The sequence below is a fragment of the Ceratotherium simum genome, chromosome 11 (genome assembly GCF_057802395.1).
Source record: "Ceratotherium simum simum isolate JZ-2026a chromosome 11, ASM5780239v1, whole genome shotgun sequence".
In the NCBI taxonomy this organism is placed as follows: Eukaryota; Metazoa; Chordata; class Mammalia; order Perissodactyla; family Rhinocerotidae; genus Ceratotherium; species Ceratotherium simum.
In genome coordinates, this window is record NC_141910.1 from 6,947,436 (window position 1) to 6,967,732 (window position 20,297).

A 20,297-nucleotide genomic window follows, 5' to 3' on the forward strand; every position below is an offset into this window, starting at 1 on the left:
TTTAAAGCTTTCCTCAAATAAATATGTAGGCTCAGATTGCTATCAGTGAATTCCTCCAAATATTTAAAAAAAAAATAAATGCTAGTCTTACACATTCATTCACTTCCAAAAAATAGAAAGAAGGAATAATTTCCTGTTCATTTTTTGAGGGAAAGCATAATTTTGATAACAATACTTCTGAAGGAGACAAAAATAAAAAATAAGGAAATAAAAATCATATAATTGTCACAAAATGTGCAGAAAACTGGTTTGATACAATTCTATACTTATTCCTGATTTTTAAAAACTGTTAGCAAAGGAGTAATAGAAGAAAACTAAATCTAATAGAAGTATCTGCAAGAAATCTAGAACAAACAACATATTTAATGGTAAAATATTTAAATTTTCTCACTGAGATCTAGAAGTAACAAAAATATCTATTACCACAATATTGTACTGAAAGTCTGCACAGCGCCATAATGCAAGGAAAAAACAAAATATAGGGATTGGAAAAGAGGAAATACCACTGTCCTAATTTGCAGACAACATGATTGTGTACACAGAAAATTCAAAAAAAACACCAGTCAAACTTTTGGAATTAGTAAGTGAATTCATCAGCGTCAATGGATATAACATCCATATGTCAACCAAATTTTTCATACTACAGACACAGAAACGAAGCCCCAGAAAAGTGCCCAAGTCCACATAGACACTTTAAAGTTAGAAAAATGGCGACTCTCAGCCCAGTGCTCCACGTTTCTTTACACATACGCATCAGCACTGAAGCACTTGTTTGAAGGACACAAGCTGCAGAAATTCTTTCAATTCCAGTTCCTCTCCGATCAGAGGCCAGTCCACGCCCTAGCACCCACATCTCCTGGACATCAAGACATTCTAAAATGCTGCTGGCTGCAGTGACCACCCAGGGGTAATGAAGGAAATAACTGAAGGAGGCAAAGCAGCAATTTTCTGAAATGTGGGGCTCTGACGGACCCGAGCCTTCTGTTTCTGCCACAAGCTGAGGATCAAGGATCACCAGCAGTGGTTGGATGCCCCTACAGTGAAACCTACAGATGGGATGAGGGGAAACTGTGGACATCTCCAGGGTCTATCACAGGAGAGGGGGAAATGAGTAGACAAGAGGGCTACTTGGCCCTGGCCTCACATTTATACAGGGCATCAGGTTGAACTTCAAATATTATCTACAAATGAAGCTACACACAGAATTTCAGAAAGACACTGACAGGATTGAAAGTAGATGTTCATCACACAACCTTAAACTCATGTCCCTTTCTTTGTCTACAATGCCTACAACACACCATCAATTAACACTTTCTATATATTCTGCAAGTATCTTGTAAATGCCATTGTTATACAAATGGGATGGTATATTTGCATGTTAGTATTATTTTATTACATATGAATGTTTAAAACTTTAAGATGCTGAATATTTAGCATTCATTCAGCGCTATTTCTTTTCTTCCTTTTCCTCCTTTCCTTCCGCCTCCACCCCTGCTCCTTCTTCACCTTCTCTTTCTCAAGACATAGGAGCGGCCAGGGCTTCCAAGAACAACTTTGGAAAGGCTCTGGATTCCTCAATAACCAAGTGAACTCTTGGAACATGGGGGTGGAATGTGAGGGGTGATGGAGTGCTTGCCCATAGGTAGGGACAGAGCCAGAAAGACTGCCTTGATGAATATGACCCTGTTTTAGCTCTAGGCTGGCGTCACCTCAAGACACGGGCGTTATGGTAGGAAGTTCAGGGGTTACATTATTATGGCACTATTATGAGTTTAGCACACTCAATTTGCTGACTGCTGCTGTGGGTGATGGCTCAGCCTGTGTCCTAGAGAACCTGGGGCTCCCTATGGGCTTCATGCAGGACTTCCTGCGGGCTGAGTGTCTTCAGCCCCAGAGGCAACAGCAGTGCTGGAGTAACCTAAGGAGCAAGCTAAGCAAGTGCTTAGGGCACACTTAAATCAGAGCACCCACCCTATCACTCACCCCAAGAAAAATGGAGAGGATTTCACATTTGATGAACTTATTCAGATTTTAATTTTGCCATTCGAAAAAAAACAGAAAATAATATTTTACTTTGAGTTTGCATTTAAGTTCTCTGTCATTTTGAGTAATGTTATTTTATTTTGAATTAAAGTGGGAATATACCAGAGTTTTGTTGTCGCTGTTGTTGTAACATCTTAAGCACTCAGAACCTGCAAAAGTTTTAACCTGGCCCTGATAAGCTTTTCCTAAATTTGCCAGGATCCTCACCCCTCCTGGACTCTTTTTCTCTAGCACATCCATTTCCTGTTTAATGTCTTTATTTTCTATTTAGCCCCACATCACTAAATCCAACCTTGGCCAAGCTGTTGGATTTCTAGTCCTAGATTTACGCAGGCAGATTTAGGCAAGTCATTTCACTTTTATTTGTTTCTCTTGAACAGAATTTTTTTCAATATTATACAGCACAATTTGGCATTCACAAAGCAACTCCCACAGATTTCTCTAACATGTAGAATATACTTATGACCCCGAACTTACACTCCTACTACTGCCCTAGGATCCTTCACCAGGAGTCAAACATCTCTTTGGGGGAAGTGGGATGTTTTTTTCACAAGTTCATAATGTGGCCAGCTAATGTAGGTTTAGGTGGGTGGAGTGGAGAGGGGGGTGAAGAGGGAGAAAACGGAACCATGTTTAACCTCCATTTAGCACTTTTAATTCTACTCTCTCAAATTAAAGCTGGTATTCAGCACTTTGGAGCATCCCTTTTACTTCTGTTTCAGCCTCTGCTTACTGTTCAGGAAAATTAGCAGGCATGTTCCAGAGCTTGTTTAGAGTTGTGGGATAGAGAGAGGAGAGATTATTGATAATCTGTTTCCTTTGCAAGGGATGGAGTAATCAGAAGGTAAAGAGAAGGAAAGTCCCAGGACTTTATTTCTCCAGGAAATCCATAGAAGAGCTGTCTATTGAAATTCCAAAAGCCACATGTAGAGATTAAACCTGTTGACAAATTCTAGTCTTCAGGATTCTCCTGACTTACCTCCACCAGCTTGTTGGCGTGTTCACGGAAAACCTGGGCATATTCCTTCACTTCCTTTTCATTCCCACTCTTTGCAGCCTCAATGAGAACTAGCAAAGGGACGTTGGTTTCCAAGAAAGAATCAGATATGTGATCCATCACTGCTTTCCGAAGCTACAGTAAAAACAAAAACAAAAACACACACAATTAAGGAATAGAAGAGTTCTCTATATATGAGTCTATTACTCATTTGGCAATATAGATTAAATTATTGCCCAGGAATAAAGAATTGTTCTAAACTATGTCCAGCTCTCATTAGCCATGGAAATAATGTTTCAACCCTCATTTTAATTTTCCAGTGCTTATCATATCAAAGGAAAACAAAGAGAGATAACTGATGGATGGTTCTGAATTAACTGTATTATACGTCAACTTGAAAGTTACAGGGCCGGCCCCGTGGTTTAGCGGTTAAGTGTGCGTGCTCCGCTACTGGTGGCCCGGGTTCGGATCCCGGGCGTGCACTGACACACCACTTCTCTGGCCATGCTGAGGCCGTGTCCCACATACAGCAACTAGAAGGATATGCAACTATGACATACAACAATCTCCTGGGGCTTTGGGGGAAAAAAAGGAGGAGGATTGGCAATAGATGTTAGCTCAGAGCCGGTCTTCCTCAGCAAAAAAGAAGAGGATTAGCATGGATGTTAGCTCAGGGCTGATCTTCCTCACAAAAAAGAAAAAGAGAAAGTTACATATACAGCCTGTAGCTCAATACATTACAGGCCCTCTTCCTATCAAATTTCTGCTCTCATCCTTCATCAACCTAAATTTTTCCCTTCAGGTTTTGAATCATGATACAGTTCAAGGACTCAGGCTCTTGAGAAAAAGGAGACATCTACACATCAACCAGGAGGTGGGGAGAACTTCAGATGAAGAATTAGGCCTTTAAGCCACCCTAAAACCTTACCATTTCACAGTCTCCTGCCTTTCTAGATCCATTGTTTGTATTTGATAGAGGTAGAAACCGGAAACATCTAACAATCTCAAAAATGTTTCTGCCCAGGTGCTATGATGATATAGTTGCTGTGCTTCAGAAAGAAGTACTTAAATTTATTCTTCAAGGTAAGAATAAACAGACCCAAATTTCTAACATTGCATAATTACACATCATTCCCATTGTTAAAATGGGAAGCAGGGCAGCTGCACGGAAATGAAATGGAACTGTACCTGAACAATCACTTCAGTGCTGCTGCTTTCTTCATGATTATGAGAATGTAGACCAGGAGAAAACACCCCCAACACAAATCAACACAAGATAAGATGCTAAACAACGTGTATGTTTTCCAAATGAATATACCCATTCAGGAGTATTTGGGCGAATCTTTTGATAGAGTGGTACATACACATTTATTATTGGTGAGAAGAAAGAAAACTTTGAACAAATCTCAGTTTCTTTTTACACTAATTACCATAAAGCACGCATGTGTGCATGTGTAACTTGGTTTGATTTACCTCTGAATTGGGTTTGACATTTCACCATATAAAATATAATAAAGCCTATGCAAAGTTAACATTAATTAGTTGCTCATTTGGCAACATGTGTTAAATTACTGCCCAAGAATAATGTTGGTTATTAATGAGCTCATCTATTCCAGGCACATTAAATGTGCCAGATACTTAACTAAGATCTTTACATATTACATCATTTAATCCCCACAACAACACTATGAGATAGGGCTATCATTTGCCAGTTTTTAAATGAAGAAAATGGGACTTAGAAAAGTTAAATAACTTGCCTGCAATCATAAGGTAGCAAGTGGCAGAGCCTACAGTAAGAAGGTCTAAAGGGGGCAGTGCAGTGAACACTTGAAACTGATCTGCCCTGGCTCTCTTCCAGGACAGAGCCCCACATGAAGGAGAAACTATCGGGAGTATAATCAAAATTGAACTTGACAGAGAAAACAGAGATAAAAGAAAGAAAAGGTCCAGATAAAGTGGGGGAGATGAGCAGAGCTAGGCTATCTCACCAATCAGGCCATCATATTTTTAAACATCACACAAAAATAACAGAAGTAAGAGCTCTATGAAGCTAGAAGAGCTATCTGCATCAGGCCTCTTTCTAAACCTTCAGGAAGATTAAGTTCACATAACAATGAGCAACTTTAAAATTATCAAGGTCAAAACTCATCTCAAGTTATTATAAGAAAAGTAAGAATAAGGAATATAATATTATCCCTATACATAATGAAAGCATGCCAGAAAGATATGACTGTACAACAGATTAAAACTATAACCTACTATTTTAAATAAATTAAAATGCACTAAGGAAATGATACAAGATACGAAAGAACAATATAAATTATAAAAAGAAAAGATTATAGAATAAGGTCATGAAACTCAAGAAAGAATTATAAATACAAGAAAAATCATTTGAAAAAGAAGACTAAATAAGAATGAATAAACACAACAGCAAATGTCTTAAGGGAAACAAAAAGAGAAAAAGAGGAAATTTTTTAAATCGAAAAGAAAATTTTAAAGAAAAGATAAAAGAAGATTTGAAAAAAGGTGAACAAATATTGAAGATAGGCAAGGAAAATTAATATATAGCTAACAGTGATCCCCGAAGAAGAAACTCAAAGCAAGAAAACAGAATGAAAACTAAAAATTGTTAACTCATAAAACTTTCCTGGGGCCAGCCCGGTGGCGTAGCGGTTAAGTGCACGTGCTCCGCTGCTGGCGGCCCTGGTTCGCATCCCAGGCGCGCACTGACGCACGGCTTCTCTGGCCATGCTGAGGCCGCATCCCACATACAGCAACTAGAAGGATGTGCAGCTATGACATACAACTATCTACTGGGGCTTTGGGGGAAAAATAAATAAATAAAATTATAAAAATAAATAAATAAATAAATGAAATGGGAAGTCATTGACCTAAGTGTTCTAGCAGAGAAGCAACATGATCTGACTTGTGTTTAAAAGGATCTTTCTGGCAAAAAAAAAAAAAAAAAAAACTTTCCTGAACATACATATATAATATATAAACTACATTCTGAAAGAACATATCATGTACCCAAGAAGACTGACCCATGCTATCAATCAAGATAACTGGATTCTAAAGAAAAAAGGTGGGAAAATCCTTGTGCATTTAGGTAAACAGAGCATGTGACTTATAAAAGAAAAAAAATTAGATGATCATTGGACTTTTCAATTGCAAAGCTTTATGCCAGAAGAAAATGAAATGCTGTGTTTAAGATACTCAAGGAAAAAAAAAATGTGAGCTAAGAATTTTATAACGAGAAAAACTGACTTTCAAGGATATAAGGCACAGACAAAATTTGGTCAACATGCAAGAACTCAGAAAATATTGTTCCCATGAGACTTTCTTGGGGGAATCTGTTAGAGAATGAGCTTTAACAACCAAAATAACTAGGAAAACATTAACATAAGAACTGGCAGTGAGCGTTAGATATATATTTATTTATAGAACTAAGAATATATGATGGTTAAATGGGAGAGTATATATGAAATGGTTGTACACTCTGGCAATGAAGACACAGTACAACATTGTAAAATGAGAAGAAAAAGTGAATAGAATGTACAAAAAGATTTTAAGAGTTTTATGTAATTTTATTCATAGTGGTAGTATGAATATTGTTATTTGGACACTATTGTGTTCAAAGGTAGATAAAGCAAATAATTAGTTATGAAAGTTTATTCTTATGTCCTGTGTTCTTGCTAGCCAGGAGTGTTGGTGTGGAAGAAAGAAGATATAATGTAGAAGAGGTTAAGGAAAAGTTCTGTAATCCTAGATCTGAAGTAGAAATATCAGTATGAACACATGAGATTTTAAATTGAAAACACACACAAACACACACACACACAATTTTCCGGTTCTGTCCACCGAAAAAGCATAAAAACAATGGCCAGCCCAGTAGCAATGAACGCCTTGAAATATAATTTTCCACTAAAACAAACCAAGGCTCCTTGGAGAAATGGCTGATTCCAGGAACTTTGAGGCTGGAAATGTACAAATAAGCCTGAAATATCTTGTTACACTAGATAGAAAAGAGCTATCAAATAACTTGTGAAAATAACTCAGGAGGCTTGTGAAAATAACTCAGGAGGCTCCCACTGGCCAAAAATGAGCCAATTTGAACTGCACAAAGGATTAAAATTCCAATGGATTGATATTTATCAAATACGTTTAAATTTATGAGTTTATAATAATTAAAAAAGGAAAAAGAAAAAATTAATTGGTGACTTTAGGGGACAACAAGGAACCAATTCATTTATCTTGAAAGAATCAAGAATATATCTTGCCTTTCCTACATGAACTAGAATTCTTTATAATGAGGAAAGTATCTGTTTATAAACTTATTCCAATTAATAAATGAAAAAAGATAGAATATCACCATTTTGCAACCTTTAATGAATTAAAAACTCTAGGCAATGAACATCAGTGGTTGAAAACATCACACAAAAAAAGAGACAACCAGACATCGTGTGCTTTCTGATGAAACAGTACAATCCCAACTATATAGTCTTGCCAAAGGGATCAAACCTGATACTGGTAGAGGCTCTGGATCACCCTGGTGATTTGTAGAAAATACAGAGGACAGAATAATGTATGGAAGTGCACCAAACACATCTAATCAGCAAAATGCAAACTGTGGAAAACTTACAGTACAAACCGCTCAGGCTCTTCAACAGATGGATTATAAACAAAGAATTGGATGGAAGGGGATGTGGTGACTAAGAGACTAAAAGACATATCCCAAACTGTGGGCAAAACTAAACTATATCATCTGAAGATGCACATTAGGGTGATGAAAGCATAAAGAAACATAAGGAAGTGAATCCTCTGAAAGTTAAGATAATGGTTAATTTTGGAGGGCGGCAGGAGGCCTACAGAGGAGCTTCTAGGGAGGCTGGCAGAATTCTATTTCTTGACCTGGGAGGTTGTTACAAGAGTGTTTGCATAACAATAATTTAATAAACTATATATTTATTGTGTGTGGGTTTCTATATCTGTTTTATTTTATAATAAAAAGTTCAACAACAAAAAAAGAAACATTTCTAACATATGCTCTTTCGTCGTCTTTTCCATTTCTTTCTGGGTGGAATACAGATGACCCCCAAGGTGACCTGGAAAGTCATGAGTTGAAGATGGTGGACAACCTCCCCCCGCTAATCAACCTGAGCCATTGAATGCATGGAGCAGTGCTTCCCAGTGTCCTGCCACTGGCCCAGTATATTGTTACATGATTAAGAATGCAATTCTATTGTGTTGGAGCCTTTGCACATTTTGAAGTTTATTAGTCACAGTAATTAGTCTGCCCTAACTTAACTAGAACACGTTGAAACAGACCTTTTCTTTCTCTTTTTTCCTGCTAATTCTGCCTTCTTTCTGCTTGCCTTTCCTTCTCTAGATCCTTCCTAATTAAAGAGTGGACAACAGGCCAGCATCACTGCCATTTCCTGGGAGCTTTTTAGAAATGCAAACCCAAAGCCTCACCCCAGACCTGCATTCCAATCAGAATCTGCATTTTAATAAAGTGCTTAGGTGATTCCTCTGCCTAATAAAGTTTGAGGAGCACTACCCTAGAAGACCTGTTATATCAGTCAAGTTCTTAGCTGCAAGCATTAGAAACTAATTCTGGCAGATTTAAGCAGAAAAGCCGTCCTACTCATTCACAGAACAAATGGACAGAACTCAGAAACGTTAGGACACTCTGTGTCTTTGTGTCATTAGCTTTTGACTCAAAGTCTTAGGCAGATGCACCTGATTTTTATCTGGATGAAATATAGACCCAAACTCTGGGTCATGTGTCAACGCCTTAGTTGCAAGGTGAAGGAGGAAAGTGTTGAGAGGAAAGTGTTTTGTGAAAACAAGTGTTCTGGCAATTTTGACTCCTTATACTAAAATTCATATAATGAGGAATTCCCCAAACACTGGAAGGGAATTCAGATATTGATTCAAAAACAAAAAATGGCCAATAAAGAATAGATCTGGTAGAACAATAATTCAAGTACTCAAGCATGGGTGGAAGGTGGAAAAATAGATACATTTATAGGAAATAACTGAAAGGTAAAGGGTTGTTTATAAGGAACAAGATCAGAAACTATGAAGTAGGACAGGGATGGAAAGAATGCAACCACATTTCCTTTCTACGCCCACATCAGACATGATTAATCAATGACAGCATTCTTTTATGCTGAGCTCAAATACTATTTCATAATCCTTCTCAGCACAGTGCTCCACGTAGCTACTACTAATCAATCTTATTTATCCTGCAAAGTGAAAGCTTTCTTTCTTTGCTAAACTTTCCCTGAAATTTAAGTCTTTTTACACGCCAATTTTTAGGCAGAATTGGCTGTGTGTGTCTGAGCAATCCAGTGCCATCTTCGCTTTCAGAAACAAAGGTTAACACTCAAATCTAGGCTGGGCTGATGATATTTAACAAATGTCTGACCACTTAACATCTGTCTTGTCTTTTAGACATATGTTTATAAAAATCCTGTTAAGAATAATGTATTAACTTCCTCACGACAATGATGTAAGACGTACCAACCAAGGTCAAATTCGAGGTAGAGGATGATTTTAAATGGGCTCAAAACTTTGAAGCCTTAAATCTTTCCATGGATACGGCTGCTCCAGGCTCTTCACGGTTACTGACATATTTTACCATATTTCCTTAAGCTTTGGGGTGTAATTGTTATTAAAAATGAAAAATCAAAGCAACAAAATGTCTGGGCTAGGAGCCATCCAGCCTACGGGGCTTGACAAGAATTGAGCCTCATTAAGTCAGGCAAATTTTAGCCAGTCTGGAGGTCAATCAAGGTAATCAGTCAGTGCAGTAATCCACCCAAAGCCACTCTAATAAGCTAAGGTGCCATCAATGCACACAGTTCAGTGGTAATGATGGCACTGTTCATTGCTTGGGCTGGAGGCTGGGGTAGATGGGGTGAGCAGAGGTATATCTATGAAGCTTGAAGAAGAGCACTTAGAGAATAATCACCTTTTTTGCTTTGTTTTGCTTTCTTTACAAGAGAAACACAAAATATTCTTTGGTCACTCTATTCATTATCCTGATGGCACTGACTATCTTCTATGAAGAAAAATCATTTTAATTAGGATACTAGCTTCTTTCCTTGATGGAACCAATTACTTCTAAAAAAAAAAAGAACAGTTCATTGGTGTCAGGCTTTTCTCCATGCTGCTCCCCGACACCCCCCAATTCAGGCTACTGGATCAATTAAAAGCACAGCTGTCGTCATTAGCAACACCTATGTGCATGGCCTCAGCAGCAAACACATAATGATTTAGTTTAGCTGGGTAAACAGTCCTTGTCCTCTAGATTTTTCCTCTAGGAGTGCTGACAGTCGGAACATGTCTTGCTGAGGGAGTAAGAAGCACTGAGGCAAACTTTAATAACTGTGGTAGATTTGTTGTATCAATGACCCATTCTTCACCTCTCCTCGTACCCATGCCCATATCCATGTAACTCTGTAGTGCCTGCCTTCTCTGGCTCTGGGCTGGGCTATGTGGCATGCTTAGGGCCAAGGGATGTTGGCCACACCATGATGCATGCAGGGATTTTAAAGGCCCATTCACCAGTGAGCTTGCTTAGTCTTGTTCTCTGCCATTCCCATGAGAAGGACATGCCCAGGCTAGACAGCTTGTCCCAGGAGGAGGGAGACAAACATGTTGGATAGAACTGAGTCACCTCAGTCATCACCATCAAGGCCATCTTAAGTCAGTCAAGAGTCACTGAGCCTTGGCACATGAGAGGGCCAGACCAAGGTGACCACCCCAGACTAGTAAGCAACAAATATTATTACTGTATGCCACTGGGATGTTATACTGCACTATTGTGACAATAGATAGCTGATAACATACATATTTAAATAGAATAAGATTTTGTGGTCACTAAATCATCTTTTTGGAGAGACATCTAGAAAATAAATTTCTGATCAATCAGTTGACTAGTTTGGTGTTATTATAACTCAGTCCTTTGGCCAAAAGCATTGGATTAACAGTGGTCTGCTTCACATGTTCCATTATACAGCCATGGGCTATACTTAACAATATCACAGATGCAATTTCTTATTTTTACAGATTTAATGAATACTTTAGTTGAAAAATTGTACTGAAGAGATAAGTCAAGGGGACTAGGACAGGGAAGATGGATCAGGGCTCATCCTGAAGAACAGCAGCAGGTGCTTGGCTCCTTCTATGGTTCCATTTTCTGCCCCAGCACACAGAGGACTGTGTCAAAGTCCCCTTCTCCCCCATGATAGGCAAGGGCAAGTGCTTTCATGGGAAGAGGCAGTGACATGGTGCCTTAGGATCCAAGGGAGTGCTGGGATCGTTGTGGATCTCCAGATGGCCTCAATCCAGCGGGTACAGCAGCTTGCCTTGGTTTTGGTAAAAATGTTAGCAGAACACAGAGCCCACAATTGCCAGGTGCAGTATAAGGAAGCAAAGGAGAGGTTTGTGGAATGGAGGGTGTATGCAGCAGGCAGAAGCTAACTGCAGCAGTAAGGCATGGAGAAGAAGAGGTGGTGAGGATAGCAGGAAAGGATTGCAGAAAATTAATATTTCATATTAACAGATTTCATTTAACGCTTATTTTGTGCCAGGCCCTGTTCTAAACACTTAGAATAATTCATGTATTTCTCTCAAGAGAGCAGGCTACTATTTTCTCCAGTTTATAGGTGAGGAAACTGAGGCAATAGAATTAGGTCACTTGCCCACATTCACATGATTAACAAGTGGCAGTGGCAGGATTTGAATCCAGGTCGTCTGGCCCGAGCGTTCATGCTCTAAACTACCGACATAGCACAACCTCTCATATGTCTACATTGTGTCAGCTTTGCATACAGTATTGACCAAAAGCAATGGTATATATGATGGTGGCATACAAAATTCCAGGAACAAATGTGATCCAGCTTCCTGGATGATGAGTGAAGTGCATAAAGAATTCTGGAAGCCTCCTCTGAGACAATAAGAGCAAAAAGAAGAAAACCCCAGTTGAGTGGATGGAAGAACAGACTCAGTGGCAGATGGACACCATAGGAGGGAATCAGTGGTCCCACCAGAGGCAGAAGTGATGCTGAGTCCTAATGAATCCCCACTCTGGGAGTGGAAAGGGGCCTGCTGGATACTCACTATGAGACTCTGTGACATCCTTGGGCTTTAGGAGTCTGTAAAAAAAAATGGAGGACTCACGGTTCAAGATATGTCTACTACAAAAATGTATTGATGGGTTATACTTGCCTTTACGTAACCATCTTATTATAACTTATTGGCCAAAGCATTTTAGAATGGTAAATTGTGAGATTATCAACAAAAGCTCAAGCCAGGGAAAGTGAGACTCCTCCCAGAAACGATGGGATCCACTTTCCATGCTTTGAGATTGTAATTATGGTATGTGTGAAAATGTATAAAGCAGGTAGTGGCAGAGGTGAGTGGAGATCTGTCTCATTACACAGAGATCTGTGAAAGCTGCAGATGAAGGTTAGTACAGTGACAATCTAGTATTCTAGTTTTGATTCTAATTCTTAAGAGTTTTAGGATCAAACCATGTTCATCCTAAATATATCTCTTTCTTACAGAGTCCAAGAGCACAGGCACAACCAAAGGGGGAGCCAGAGGCCTCAGCATCCAGGACCAGGGACACCTTGAACTTGGTAGCATCCAGCAAGTGCAAGGAGTCATAAATATTGCCTTCATTGGCTCATGGGCCCTGTGATTTGTGTCCCTGATAAACAGGGGCACATTTCTTGACCCCTCCAGTAAACAGTCAATGTAATTCCTCTGTAAATTGACTATTAGAAGGGTTTAAATGCCCTTGCCTACAAGCTGAAAGGCATAGTTAACACTTTTTACATAAGCTAGAAGACCAAAATTTAGCTATCAATCAACAAGGGCAGAAAGGAATGACTTGACAAAATCATTCGTTAAGTCTGACAGGAGTCAAGAACACAAGGCTTTCTTCCAACTGCTTAAATGCATGTGTGACAAGGGAATATTAATTGCATAAGACAAGACATTTAAAGGTATTAGCTCAGCACTACCAGTCTATTTTACCCAATTAAGGCTATTCATCAATGTAAATAACTGCATTTTCTTCAGCAAACCAAAAGGAATGCAGTCGATGGATCATACCTACTCTAACAATCCACTTGCTTATTTCACGGGAGGGCAGAATGATGAAAGGATAGACACAGTTTAACTCACAAACTCAAGAAGAAAAATAAACTGTGTCAAAAACGACCAAAAAGTGTCTGCCTATGGGGTGAGATGTGAGGAGTGCATGATGTATACTGAGCCACCTTTAAATGGATACTGCCTAAGTGTTTTCCACAAAGTCTAAAAACCAGCAACCATTTGATGAATATGAAACAGCTCCCTGAAAAAGACAGTATAAGAAAAAATGGCTCTCCTCAGCCAACTATAATCATAGAAGCTTAAACCTGGATGAGACTTTGAAGGCTGCATGTTCAATTTTAATCTATCCAATGAAAGGATATCTCTGTGATTCATTTTAACGGACACATGTTCATTCTTTTTTTAATTTCAGCTTTATTGAGCTATAATTGACAAATAAAATTGTAAGATGCTTAAAATGTACAATTGTGGTGATTTGACATACATATACATTGTGAAAGGATTCCCTCCTATCTACTTAATTAACACATCCATCACCTCATATAGTTTTTTTTTCTTTTTTTGGTGAGAACATTTAAGTTCTACTCTCTTAGCAAATCTCAATTTTTCAATACAACGTTATCAACTATAATCACCACATTTTACATTAGATCCTCAGACTTTATTCATCTTATAGCTGAAAGTTTGTACCCTTTTACCAACCTCTCCCTATTTCCCCACCCCCAAGCAACCACTTTTCTATTCTCTATTTCTATGAGTTTGATTTTTTTTTAAGATTACACATATAAGTGATACCATGCAGCATTTGTCTTTCTGTTTTGCTTATTTCACTTGGCATAATGCCCTCAAGGCCCATCCATGATGTCACAAATGTCACGATTGCTTTCTTTCTCATGGCTGAATAATATTCCATTGTATATATACCGCATCTTCTTTATCCATTCATCCATTGATGGATACTTATGTTGTTTCCATATCTTAGCTATTGTGAATAATACTGCAATTGACATGGGAGTGCAGATATCTCTTTGATATCCTGTTTTCATTTCCTTTGGGTATATACCTAGAAGTGGGATTGCTGGATCATATGGTAGTTCTATTTCTAATTTTTTGAGGAACCTCCATACTGTTTTCCATAGCGGCTGCACCAGTTTACATTCCCATCAACAGTGCACAAGGGTTCCCTTTATTCCTCATCCTTGCCAACACTTGTTATTTCTTGTCTTTTTGATAAGAGCCATTCTAACAGGTGTGAGGTGATATCTCATTGTGGTTTTGATTTGCATTTCCCTGATAATTAATGACGTTGAGCATCTTTTCATGTGCCTATTGGCCCTTTGCATGTCTTCTTTAGAGAAATGACGCTTTAGGTCCTCTGCCCATTTTTTAATCAGATTATTTGCTTTTGTGTTTTTTTGCTATTGAGTTGTATGAGTTCTTAATATATTTTGGATATTAAACTCTTATCAGATATATGATTTGCAAACTTTCTCCCATTCCATAGGTTGCTTTTTCATTCTATTGATGGTTTCTTTTGCTGTGCAGAAGCTTTTTAGTTTGATGTAGTCCCACTTGCTTATTTTTGCTTTTGTTGCCTTTGCTTTTGGTGTCATCCAGAAACTCATTGCCAAGACCAATGTCAAGAAACTTACTCCCTACGTTTTCTTCTAAGAGTCTTACAGTTTTAAGTCTTACGTTCAAGTCTTTATTCCATTTTGAGTTGATTTTTGTATATGGTGTAAGATAGGGGTCCAGTTTCAGTCTCTTGCACGTAGTTGTCCAGTTTTCCTAACACCATTTATTGAAGAGACTATCCTTTCCCCATTGTGTATTCTTGGCTCTAGATGTTCATTCTTGAAAACTAATAAAGATCCCATGATTATTTGTCTTCAATTGTGCATTTCAAAATCTTTTTCTGATCTCAAAGGGAAAAAAAGGGTCCATATAAATGCCACACTATTATTAAGGATATTTAAATATTATGCCAAAGAAATGAGACTAAATGCACAAAAATTTAATGGGGTAGATAGCAATGCAATTAGCTCAAAGAAGGCAGGAACCTTATTATAACAGCAGTAAGAAGTTCTCAGAGAGGAAAATATGCTTTATCTCTTTCTTACTTTATTCCACTCTCTCTATTCAGTGATTGGTGTTTACTCATTTATTCCTTCTTCTAGCATTTGAGGAGCTCCTGGTATACCAAGAATTATGTTTGGCCAGGAGTACAGAGAAAAACAAAACAAGCCATCTATCCTCACTTACTGCTGAAAACTCCTCTACTATCTCAATTCCCAATTACTAACAAAGCTATAGTGATCAACTTGACCACATGCATACTTGACTGGCCTCATAAATGATGCTGGTTAGAGGCAACCATGAGTTCCTCCTGTTAAATGTGTTGCAGGCTGGCCTAAGGAACGCTCTAAAAAAGTCCAAATTTGTTATACTTCCTTCACATTATATTACTTAAGATTTTTTCACACTTCAATGTTCTCTCAGGATTTCTCCACACCTCCATCAGGACAGACACACTTTCAAATACCTAATTTGTTAGCCCAGAAGATTTGGCATTTCAAAAGGTGGAATTTTAGGTAGCATGGGTGAAGGTGGAAAAGATATTTCTAGTATAACTACCTTGCTTAGATCATTTAACTCACATTAAAAAGCAGAATGAATTTTTGGTATACTTGGAAGGTCTCTCAGTTTCTGACTGCTTATTGCCTTTAATAATAATCTTGTGTATGTTCATTTTTATAGCTTGCAGAGAACTTTCCTAGACATTACTTCATTTGACCTTCCTTACAATATCATAGTGGGGGCAAGGGGTCTGATTTGCAGGGTGAGCATCATTTTCTCTGTAATATAGATGAGGAATGGGAGAGTCCACTGGTTGCACATAGCATATGCCAGAGTCAGGTCTTCTGATTCTAAGAATAGCGCTATTTCACTCAAGGTCCATGTGTTTACAAATCTGGCTGTTCAAGTTCACAAATCTCAACTGGACAAAGATCATCTTTTTTTCCATTCTTCACTCCCACATCTGGTCTCCCACTCACCCCCAGCATTATATCCCCTCCAGCATTGCTTATCACAAAAGGAGATCTAAATTTAGATGCCTGGATATTTCATTCTGAGCATCTAATATTTGCCTTTGATTAACTGGCATTGAATGGGCATGAGTTGCTTGAATCCAGTGTGAGAGTCAAGAGTTGCATCAGATTCATTCACCCCCGGAGGGATCCTTAGGAAGCTTATGAAATGCTCCTCAAAAAAAAGACTTGATCCTGTTACAAGTACATTGGCAATTGGGAAAGGCAATTATTGAATGGATGGATTTGATGGCAGGCTAACAGCAGAAGCCTATAAAAAGTGTGTGGTTAAAAAGTTTAAAGCAAGATACAGAGAACAACTCTCTAAAGCCACATTTCTTTTTGGTGAGGTCAATCCTATACACCTGCCACAGTGTGGCAGGATTTGTACCTGATGGAGTCATCTGGTCCCCTACTTCCATATTTCCTGCCATTCCACATGACAGCACAAGTCCTGTGGGTCTCAGACAAATCCCCATTGTAAATACAAGAGCCCCTGGGAGGACCCCCGCCCCAACTCACCAGTTCCCACTCCAGGTATCAGACGAGTGACACTTCAGTTCACTTGAGCAGGATGGGAAACTTGGGGGAATAGATGCTGTTGGGTAAGGGAAGAAGGATGATGGACACTTAACTTGTTGGTACAGATGTCATTTATAAATGAACCTCTGAAGCTTCTGACCATTTGTGGTCGTTAAAGGGTCCATCACATTTTCTAATACGGAAAACCATTCACCAGGCTCCCCTGCTCTACTCCAATTATGGATAACTGTGTGCCTCAGAGCTAGTTTCTTTCTCTGGAGTCTGCCACCATATGCTATACTTCTTCACTTCGTGTCTCTAACTATTGCACAGCGTTGCATTTCCAACAGCAGCTGAATTTTTCCCTAGAGGTGCTTCTTTTCAGATAGAGGCTTAATGATTATTCCACATTCTCAAGTTTGTGGAAATCCCATAAAATCACTGGTGCTGTCGCTGCTTAAGGGAAAGAAAGGAGACAGAGTTAGATTTAAGGTCCCTCCATTTTTCAGGGAATCTGGACTCTTACACCATATTTGTTTTATCTGAAGCAGACTTACTTCTAGATGATTAGGTTGGCTTACTTTTCCAGTAAAGGGCAAGATAGTATATGTTTCAGTCTTGGCAGCTAGTTGGTCTCTGCCACAACTACTCAACTTTGCCACTGTAGCACAAAGCTGACAATACAACTTTATTTACATAAATAGGCAGAGGGCTGGAGTTGGGCCACAGGTCGTCCTTTGCAGGCACCTGTTCTAGATGGTTCATCACTGGATTTTAGGCTTATGCCCTTTCACTGTCCATGTCACTCTGTTGCAGCACTACAGCAATTCCCTGGCTATTTTCACCTCCATTCACCTACCGCTTCCTTATAACTGAGCATTTGCTGGACCCAGCAGCTACCTGATTAAGATGAGAACTGAGGAGGTTAGAGGTGGCCTCAAAGAGCCCCCAAGTGGCGAGTTTGACCAGTATTATTTGACCAAGTTGACTTTTGTTCTCTCTTTGCTTCATATGTTTTGCTTCATATGTTCTAGCATATGTTTGCTAGAAAACATATGTTAGGGCTGGCCCCGTGGCTTAGCAGTTAAGTGCGCGCGCTCTGCTACTGTCAGCCCGGGTTCGGATCCTGGGTGTGCACTGACGCACCGCTTCTCCGGCCATGCTGAGGCTGCGTCCCACATACAGCAACTAGAAGGATGTGCAGCTATGACATACAACTATCTACTGGGGCTTTGGGGGGAAAAAAAAAGGAGGAGTATTGGCAATAGATGTTAGCTCAGAGCCGGTCTTTCTCAGCAAAAAGAGGAGGATTAGCATGAATGTTAGCTCAGGGCTGATCTTCCTCACAAAAAAAAAAAAAAAGAAAGAAAGAAAACATACGTTATTCCACTGGTCTCTAAGCAACTCCTTCTCCAGCAGAAGCTTTGAGGTAAGGAACGAAGAGGAGAAGGAAGATGTAGAAGAGTAGAAGTTGTTGGTTTTTCCTAAAAATTATGTAGATTAAGGGAGTATCTGGCTGGGTTGCCCCACCTGCTTGATAGAGGTGCTTTGACCCGGACTGAACTCCAAATCCTGATATTTCCTCCTAATTTGGCAAAAGTATTGAGGGTACTTTACAGCCTGGCCAAACACATGGAGCATGCACCCAAAGAGCACCAGGCAAGCTGGTTGCTACGGTAATACACACACACAATGACTAGTTGATCAGCCACAAGTGATCCCCTTTCAACTAGTTATTATGGCATCTGTGGATACAGCCTCAGGGCCACATTGATCTAAGCCTGTAGATTCCCAAGGAGGGGCTGAGGGAAACCTGCTGGGTCAGGCATGCTTCATTAGTGCTGACTTCTTCCTGCCCCTGCAACTCCATGCCCTTCCTCCCCCATGCTCAACTACCCAGACCTCCCAGCTGGCCTTGACCAAAGGGGCTTTTCAACTTTACAGTCACCCTCTTCACACGTTTGCACCTTAGACTGCAGCTATTCAAGGCAGCTTGATCCTCACTGAAATTGAAGGAATCAAACCAAAATATAGAAGTCCTGCCCTTAACAGTTAATAGGATTGATACACTCATGAAAAACTAAGAAACTGTAGAATGAGAGAGGAGGGGCTGGGACTGGTTATTCACCCAAACTTGTGACAAGCACTTATGGTTGGATCAGATAGAATCCTCTCATCACCAAAGTCCTCGGGACAAACGGTTCTTCTTTAATCCTGGAACGCTGGGGCACATCCGTTCAATTGTTTCTCACTGGATATGCCAGGCAGGACTGCTAGTCTCATGATCTGCATTTAATCAGATATCCCCTCAGCTAACATAAAAGTCCTTTACTTTTTTCCCCTATGATTAATTAGAAAAATAATTATCAAAATCTCATTCATGATTCAGTGTCTTGCATGGGGCTGGACACCGATATGGATGATTTAAAGAAGAAAACATAGTGATTATATTAAACAGGAAGCCTATTATGAAGATTGTTATTGAGAATCACACGTCTCATTATTAATTTATATTTACCTTATATTCTTCCCATTAAGGGAATTTTAATAAAAGCTATCAACTAAGACAAAACTGTATCAACTTTAACAACTACCATCATTAAAAGGACAGGCTTCAGAGTCAGCCCACTTGGGTTCTCTAACTTAAGAGCTGCATATCAGTAAGAAATTTAATGTCAGAACTTCAATACTCTACTCCGTAAAAATAAAAAGATATATATTTTTGGTAGTAACATTCCCTCTGCAGAATTGTTGTAGGGATAGTAGATAAAGTGCCAAGGAAAGAACAGACACTAAACAAACGTCAAACAGTTTCAGTGGGTAGCTTGCTTTCCTAACCTTCATACATAACCAGGTACAAATGGCAATAATCAATCAGATGATGAAGAGAGTTGGTTATTTCAACTGTCTCAATGACGAGACAGCATCAGCTGCTCAGTTCCTCAGCCTAACCCCTGTTAGCACTCAGGTGATGGAAAGGTAAGCCAATTGACTGTGAAGCCATGAATTCATATGCAATAATAGTCACTATCTGTAGGTCTTTGGAACTCTAAATAGACTTCTTTAGTAAAGTTTTTATCTGGTCCTTAAACTTTCGCAAAGTAGAAAAAACATGAGTTTTGCAGAACAAAACCAACATCAATGGTTGATAATTACAAAATCACTGATCCTAACTCAATTTTCTAACTCCTAAAATTGCCAGTAATAGTACCAGCCACTGGGTGAAGGGATGAGCTCCCCCCTCTCAAGCAGAGACTGGGAAAGGGCATCTTTAGGATGCTAAAAAAAGACCTTTTGCCCTGGGAAAGGATCTTAGAGGTCCTTTCCACCTCTAAGAGTTTATGAATCCATGACTTCTGAATACATATCTCCTTTTTTCAAAGATAGGTGAGATATAAGCCCCTAAGATATTACTGCCTTCCTTTCTTATCTCTCCTTTTCCCTAACTCCTACCCACTCCTCTGATTTTGGGGGTAAATGAAATGTTTACACACATGCAACCACATGATCAT

General features: G+C 39.2%; 1 protein-coding gene across 8 annotated transcripts in view; it reads right to left on the reverse strand.

Moving 5' to 3' along the window:
• The window catches only part of CTNNA2 (catenin alpha 2), a 1,067,853-nt gene that overhangs the window by 222,093 nt on the left and 825,463 nt on the right, over nt 1-20,297 (reverse strand). For all 8 annotated transcript variants that reach the window (XM_014792722.2, XM_087436505.1, XM_087436499.1 and 5 more), the window contains one exon: nt 3,023-3,175. In XM_014792722.2, the coding sequence (XP_014648208.2) occupies nt 3,023-3,175 (153 nt within the window). The remainder of the gene's footprint in view (nt 1-3,022; nt 3,176-20,297) is intronic.